This window comes from Sinocyclocheilus rhinocerous, unplaced genomic scaffold (assembly GCF_001515625.1).
Source record: "Sinocyclocheilus rhinocerous isolate Xijiao unplaced genomic scaffold, SAMN03320098_v1.1 scaffold345, whole genome shotgun sequence".
NCBI classification, from domain to species: domain Eukaryota; kingdom Metazoa; phylum Chordata; class Actinopteri; order Cypriniformes; family Cyprinidae; genus Sinocyclocheilus; species Sinocyclocheilus rhinocerous.
The window spans coordinates 1,050,730-1,059,156 of record NW_015630020.1 but is presented as its reverse complement, the minus strand read 5'-3'; the positions used below and the strand labels follow the sequence as shown (position 1 = coordinate 1,059,156).

General features: G+C 37.0%; 1 protein-coding gene across 1 annotated transcript in view; it reads right to left on the bottom strand.

The window, feature by feature from the left end:
• LOC107739484 (echinoderm microtubule-associated protein-like 4) overlaps positions 1-4,423 on the bottom strand; it is a 66,209-nt gene extending 61,786 nt beyond the window's left edge. Inside the window, exon 1 of the mRNA XM_016551611.1 lies at positions 4,181-4,423. Within this exon, the coding sequence (XP_016407097.1) occupies positions 4,181-4,265 (85 nt within the window). The 5' untranslated portion in view covers positions 4,266-4,423. The remainder of the gene's footprint in view (positions 1-4,180) is intronic.
• Positions 4,424-8,427: the final 4,004 nt, after the last annotated feature.

Sequence of the window (8,427 nt, the reverse complement as noted above, 5' to 3'; positions counted from 1 at the left end):
GCATTTGATTATGAACACGATATTGCGTAGCTTGTCAGTGTGTTTTTATTAATGCCATTTTTGTTTTTGTTAATACAGCGTATAGCACTAGTCAACTAAATGAATGTAACATGCCAAAGATGAATGCACTTTTGGAAGTTAAATGTAAGAGAAATGTCATTTTGGAATTTCTGTGGTCTAATGTGATATTGTTGTTCATGTTCTTGTTCATGATGAAATTTTCTTTTATTGCTGTAATTAATTTATAGCATTAACAAGATGACCTGTTGAATTCATTTTGGGAGCGATGACTGATTGAATGTATTTTTAGTCCAGTGCCAGTATATAAGATTAGCATTGACCAAGTTCAGAGGCTGTCATATGTGGATTAACCATGTTGAGTATTTTCAACTGTTTCAATATGAAAAATAACTTTTATATTGATTCAGTGGATTTATTGCATTTTGAAAAAAAATTTAAAAAAAAACCGTGTCATGGATTTATTGCATTTTGGGAAAAACTAATAAAATTGTATAATAAATCTTTGAAAAATCTAAATCTGGATTTGAATTTTTAATGTTATTATAACCTAAAGATGCTATGTGAAAGTTTGAAACAGAAAATAGTGGTTTTCATCTTTCCACTTTCTTGGTAAATAAAATGTTTACATTTTTACTCAAATTAATCAAAATGGATTTATAGCGTTTTGGAACCAAACTCTTCATATATTTATAGTTATTTATATCTGTGCAGACGTCCAGGCAAACATAAGCGGAACAACTAGAAGTTTCTATTCACATGTTCACAAAGTTTAGATATCTATTGCACAATTTCAAACTAACCTCTGACCGCTAGATAAACTTAAACACACTAACACGTCCTACACAAACACACACACAGCAGACAGCAGTTGTCCATCTGTGAAAGTTGTCTGAGAGATTCTCTCAGCTGGAATCTCGCCTAACGTACTTCAACTCCAGCGCCAAATACAAGCAGACGGTTATTCAAAAACCTGTGTGTGTGTGTGTGTGTGTGTGTGTGAACGCGTGTAGCTACCTAACCATATTTTGAGGACAAATTTGTACTCAACAGTCTGATGATACCTCATTGTGGGGACGTCCTCATTTGTAAAAATGGTACAAAAATGCTTCATATAAAGTTTGTTTGTTTATTTAGTCATGAAATAATCAATTTAATTAGTATTTATACAGCTGCATGACCAGTCTTCTCTGAAATTTTTCAGCATTCAGCAATCATTCAGCTATTGTAAGTCATCACAATATGCATGTGAGGATTTGTACATTTGTAATATTTCAATTATTTTAATATCGCACAGCCATATGAGCTCTACATAAAACCATAAAAGTCTATTCACAGTAGATGGTCTGTCCAATTGTGCTGTTTGTCAGCATGCTTATGAACGATGTGAAAAGATAAAAGAGATATTAGAGAGAGAGAGAGCGAGAGAGAGAGAGAGAGAGAGAGAGAGAGAGATGAACTTTTGTAGTATAATGGTTACGCAACTGTCATGCAACGTTTCATTTTGCCTTTTTTCATTGCCTTAAAAAAAACTGAAGTGTCTTTTCTGCAAAACTGCAAAAAATAATGTTTTCAAACAGGTTTCCATCATCTACAAATGGTCAGACAAACCCCACACTCACGCTATTGGTCGAGCCTTTGTTGCCGTTCGGGGCTGGTCTGGATGCTTAAACAAACAGAGCAATGTTTTGAAAGCGCCACAGAGATACAGTGTTTACACTTAGAGGAAATAAACCTGTAATGGTTTACTTACAGTTGTCTCTGCATACAAACCCAGATGGGAGAAAGTGTTTTACCATTTTTTTTAAAAAATATCACACACTTCAGCTTTCATTAAAGAATATGAGAAAAGAAAAAACAAAGGAAAAGTGAGACAGAGAAGGAAGTAGACAGAAAAGCTTGTGTACCATCTGCAAGAAGACAAACACAATCCGAACACCAGCTGAACACATACTACAGGTAGATTCACAAATGGTGTGTGTGCAACCAAACACACACACACACACACACACATTAGTTAATCGTTCACTTTTTTATTGATTCTTTAACCAGCATTTATTACAATGAAAGGAAGAAACACCCTGACCAGAGGCAGTATTCTGCCCACATTCAGCCACTTAACCCGAGTATTTCTGTGTCACATCCTCAGTAGTAATACTCTAACCCTAACCAGTCACACACACACTTTTACACACACACATTTACAAAGAGATTTGCTTATATTCCCCCAAGCCAGTTCACCATGAATGAGACACCACAAACAGACTGTACAGACGTGGCATCCCAATAAAAAGCCACAAGACACAAATACAAGCATCTACACACACGCACGCTAGAAAAAAACATCAACTAAGAAAAAGACAGTTTGTCAAGATAATCCTTGAATGCTGACTTGAGAAAGCCTTATCTGGAAGTTCGAAAATGTTTTAAAATCCTTGAGGATTGAAGGTTATATAGACCGTATAGACAGAAGAGAAAAAGACAGACAGAGAGCGAAATAGACAGACAGAAATATGTATTCTTTGCAGAGAAACATTTTAACAAGTCTTTGATGTTCTGCTGCTTTACTATGTGAATGAATCTCATGGTTTGAGGTATAACTACCTCATGGATCTAACTAGTTTCATCAAGAGTTTCATTAAGAAGAAAGTCCTATATATAATCCGAAAAATATGTTTAAGCAAATACAGAATACATGCAGCCTTAGTTACTAGATCTTATTCAGTTTACAGACATGATGCACACTGCAAACTCAAAAGTTTGGGGTCAGTAAAAGTTGTTGATGTTTTTGAAAGAAGACTCCTATGCTCACCAAAGCTACATTTATTTGACCAAAAACACCATTTAAATTACCATTTAAAATAACTTTTTCTATTTTAATTTATTCCTGTGATGCAAAGCTGGATTTTCAGCATTTTCAGTCTTCAGTGTCACATGATCCTTCAGAAATCATTCTAATATGCTGATTTACTGCTCAAGAAACATCTCTGTTTAGGATCACTGTAAAAAAACAGTCATGCTTCTTAATGTTTTTGTGGAAACTGTAATAGATTTACTTAAAATAGAAATCTTTTGTAACATTATAAATGTCTTTAATGTCACTTTTGTTCAATTTAAAGTGTCCTTGCTGAATAAAATCTTACTGACCCCAAACTTTTAAATGATAGTATAAACCTGAAATTTCACACCAAACTGAAACAAACAGCTCTAAATATGAATCACTATTTTACACTTAGAACGCCGTTTTCAACTTTCAACATATTTCATTTCTAACTAAAATATTAAATGAGAAATCCTCCAGTGTACCCATTTCCTCAACAAAAGTCCAAGGATCTGCTAACACTAAGTAAATGTGCAAGTTTAATGGTTTGAAAAAATAAAGCGTAATAACTCAACAGCATAAAGTTCTGTGCTAAGTTTGTTGCATTGAGTTTAAACAATGAGAAAACTTCAGTGTAAGTCTACAGTATTTTTGCGTTGAATCATCTGCTGTGGGAATACTCTTAAGTTAAATGAGTTAGAAAAGATACAGCAAATGAGTATTTTTGCAGAAAATCTATGCCAAGTTTGTCAAGCCAACATAAATATTAAATTATGGTTTACAACTACAGTACACTCTTAAAAATAAAGGTTCCAAAAGTGGGTTTTTACAGCGATGCCATAGAAGAACCCGTTTTGGTTCCCTAAAGAACCTTTCAGTGAACAGTTCTTAAAAGAACCATTTTTTCTTAGTGTGAAGAACATTTTAATAATCTCAAGAACCTTTTTCCACTGTAAAGAACCTTTTGTGGAATTCCATGGATGGTAAAGGCTCTTTGTGGAATCATTGATGCCAATAAAGAACCTTTATTTCTAAGACTATAACCCCACAAAGCTCTCTATCGGTGTGGTGATGACCAGCATTCAAATAAACTGCTTTACTCACTAAACACACACACATACATGGCTGAGGTGCATCAATGTTGTGAGGTTAGAGTGTTACACACACTTCCTCTCTGTGTGGTGTGCAGAAGGGAACCTCCAAATGACAAAAAGGAAGACACATACTAATACACTGCGCACGCACACACACGCAGACACGCATGCATCTCAGTACACCTCCTTCATAAATTCAGTCTCACACACACACAGCCCTCCCCACAATCCCGCAGTGCTGCTTTACCGGTGCAGTGGTGGTTCAGCGTGGCTGTAGAGTTGCACACTGGAGCTAATCCTGTCATACTGTCTTCCATTCTCCGCTCGCGCATACGTCTGCAATCTTCGTCCACTTCTCCTTGTGTCCTCCTTTTTGTCTGTCTGTCTGTCTCTTTGCAGTCTGTGTCTCTCTTTCTCCGTCTCACACACACATTCTTTCTTTCCTGGACAGTGCTGCACACATACGTCCGCTCACACAAAAGCCAGGGCGAGCGAGTGAGCGCGAGGGTGAGAGAGAACAAGGGAAACTAGAGGAGGAGGAGATAAAGGAATAAAAAAGAAAATCGTTGTTGGCTAAGGGAGTGGCTAAAGCTTGCACGTCTTTAACCTCTGCCGTTCCGACTGAGCCACACACACAGTGTATGTTGTTTTACTGTGCGCTGGGACGGGGGGAAGGGAGCGCCAGGAGAGGGGAGGAGACCACGTGGAGGTGTCAAAGCTTCCAGAAACCGGCCACGCACACTACAGCAAATTACAACAGCTCCGCAACCCTCGTTCAAATGACCGCGCACTGGCTGCTGGAAGTGCACATGCTGAAATATTTGTCACATCACGTGATTTAAGACATCAAGATGCAAAACAAGACTGTAAATTGCAATTCCATATAATTGCTGAGGCTATTCCGGTTGACACAGACTGTATTTCACAACTCAAGTGTCCTGGTTCGCATACTACAGCATATAGTATGCAAGAGTAGAAATAGTGATAGGCTCAATGGCAGTTGCTAGGCTGGAGCATGTGGCCTCAGAAGTACACAATTTGCATGCTGCCATCTTTGCTCATTAGAACTTTGGGTTACACTTCATTTTAAGGCTTTTGTAATGTAATGTAATGTAAATGTTATGAAAATTACATGTAAAATTATAATTGCATAATACTTAAGTGGGTAAAAAAGTATTTTTTACCCACTTGTTACTAATTGCACTAATTAGTTCAGCTAATTGCATTTGATATAAATGTAAACTATAATAAATTATCATTTAATTGCAATTAACATGCAATTACATGTCAGCAAGCATTACAGTCAATTTGCAATTAAGTATATTCTTGAAAGTATATTATTTTCATAATAAGAAACCTACCTATACGGCTAGTTTTGAATGGGCAAAGAAGAAGCAGACTTTTTGCTAAGATAATGGTGTAGTTACAGCATCTAACTGACAAAATTCCCCATATTGGTCAACCACTAGTCTCAGATCCTAGTATCCTCAAAAGTGCCAGGATGGCATACAATTGCTGGTGTATTTTTAAAATGTGCATCTATTTACAGCTAATATTGTCACTAATACAGCCACTAATACAAACCATTGCAAAATCAAACAGGAGGAATCTTAGTTCTCTGATTGAAAAGTATCTTGATTTTAAGAGTATGACCTTAAATTGCTTAGTAATCCAATCCAAGAAACTAGTGGTGCAACGGATCACAAAACTCACGGTTCGGATCATATTATGGATTTTGAGTCATGGATCGGATAATTTTTCGGATCAGCAAAAACAATTCTGAAAGCTTATTTTAAGTACTATACCACAGCAAAAACTACTATCTTAACTAATAAAGTCAGTAAAAAAACACGAACAGTTACACAAATTAGATGAATACAACATAACAGTTACAAATAAAGTCAGTAACAGTAGTATTCACGTGCAGAAATGTAATAATTAAGTGTAAAATTACACAATAGTGCTCACCGCTCTCTTTAACAGAGATTACAGATTAATCTCTGTTAAAGCTGTGGTGTTATTTGATTAGCAGACAGAAGCAGGTATTTATTGGCTGCTGTCTCTTTAAGACCAAACGCACGGACCTAATACTGACACACATCCGGTTTCTTTCGCAGCTGTTTACGTTCATTTAAGACATTACCGACTGCGTTTACTACAGTACTCGCCAAAACAGGTATTTTAACATAACTTTGAGCGTATGTGAAAGAGGAATCAATTCGCTGTTCACACGGTGTCTCTCTGCGTGTGCGCGCTTCGGGTGTTTGCGGCAGCGGCTGAGCACATAGAATACAGTGCGTGAGTTAAAATTGCTTGAATGTGTAAATTGGCAAGACAAAACATGTGCAAATGATAAACTTTCACTCTACGATGGTTAAACTTAACAGTTAATCCGCGAACCACATGCGTGCCGAACCGTGCAGCCTGATCCGTACGGATTACGGACCATCTACGATCCGTTGCACTCCTACAAGAAACTTTAAGGACAAGAAACCTTAAAAAACCTTACGTAGCATTCAATTTTACATCATGAATTAAGCTAGATGCTAATGCCGCGACTTCATGAAGTGATAATACTTCTGTAGTATTAGAAACTATTTTCAGAAAATATGAGCCCTATTACTATTCCAATGATCATCCCATGACCGTCACGCTTTGCAAAACAATGTGAGTGAATGACTGTGAAACAATGTGTGTTTATGAGCTTGGGTAAAGTCATTACCTGTACATCATTCCGAGTCTTAGTGTCTAAGTTCATATACAACTTATGTACTTTTGTTTAACAGTTCTATCGGATTATTAGACAGACTTCTATCCGTATTAGACAGAACTGTTAACGACGACGGCGAACAAGAGGGAGAATGTGAGCACTATGTGCTCAGGCTCTGCCGTTCTCAGCGTCATCAAAATAAAAGTCTGGCGCGCCGTCAAAATAAAAGTCCCGCCTCGAACGCATTGGCCAAACAGAAAAACTTATCAGCCGATGCCGATATTTTAAAAATGCCAAATATCGGCCGATATATCGGTCGACCACTACTTTTCATATATTTACAGTTTATATCCCTCAGAGTTCAGTGAGTTATAATGGTAAGTGTGCCTTGGCGGGCCCTCGTTCAAAATCAACATGGCTGTTTATTAATCTTAGACCTGAGGAGAAGGAGTGGAGCATAGCAGCAGTGTTTAAAAAAGAATGAAACATTTAATTACCCACGTTTGTGAAGGGGCCAGCCTGTCGCTGAGGAGAGCTATAAAACAATGAGAAGGAGAGCGAGTGAGAGAGAGCATTCCTTCAGCACACAGCTGCCAAGTTGGAAGAAAAACCAACAACAACAAGCGACTGGTTAGAAGCCAGGAGGAGAGCCAGAGAGAGGAGAACAGAGGAGAGAAAGAATATCGTGGCCACGTACACCGCAATTCAGTGTAAAAAAGCCTATAAACCGAATGAGAGGAGATTGAGAAGATAATCAGCATACAAGGTGGAAACCTTGTCTCTCAGTGGGATATGAGTGTCATACTGACACAATTACAGATGAGGAACGAAAAGAAAGTAGGTCAAAGGCCAATCATAGGGACTGTCAAACTCCCACTCTCACACACATATGCATGCACTTGTACACTTAACATCTGCATTCAGCCAAACATATTTCAGCTTTCAATGAAATTACAAACCACAAACAGGGAGTGCACCTACATCTGAATGATCAAAAAAGACACACTAGCTCTTTTCCAAAACCTACTAAGCTACATTAGCCTACTACCTACATTAGGCAGTTTTCATTGATGGCAGTATCCCAAGTGAAATGGAATTTCTGATTTGAAATGCACTTGAATAGGGTTCATACAGTTGTTTTAGAGTGGAATTCAAGCGCTTTTCCAGCACTTGATCTTTGAAAAAAGTCATTTTTAATTGTATTTATTTATTTGTTATTATTATACTGGAAGTTCTAAGAAAAAGATCAAGTGTTTTCAAGCACATTCCAAACCTTGAAAACTCTGTTTGAACCCTGAAAACTCTACAATGTCCAGAGAATCATACAAATAATGAAATGGGAATTATTTTTATTTTATTAAACAAAAATGTAAAATTTGGGGTGTTATTCTATCTATTTTCATTATTAAACTAATTAGAATATTTATAATAAACATTTCTCATTTCAACACGATCTATGCATAAAAACAAACAAACAAAAAAAAACCGGCTAAGTTAAAGTGAAGTGAAGTGTTGTGTATTGTTTTATTATTATATTTTTTTTTTTTCCCTTGGACCAGTTGAACTTCAGTAAGAGAATCTTGGTCAAGCACTGAGATTACAGCGCCAACTCATACACAGCTATTAACACAGCAGTGGCAGTATGTCTACTGTAGCCCAAAGCTGTTGGAGCACGTTTTCTATATCTGGTTGGTAAAGTCCCACATTTTCCAGAATCACAAATTAGATAACTGTCTTTTGAGGAAGTCTTTAAATTTACCCACTTGCACAAACTGTTCATTTGC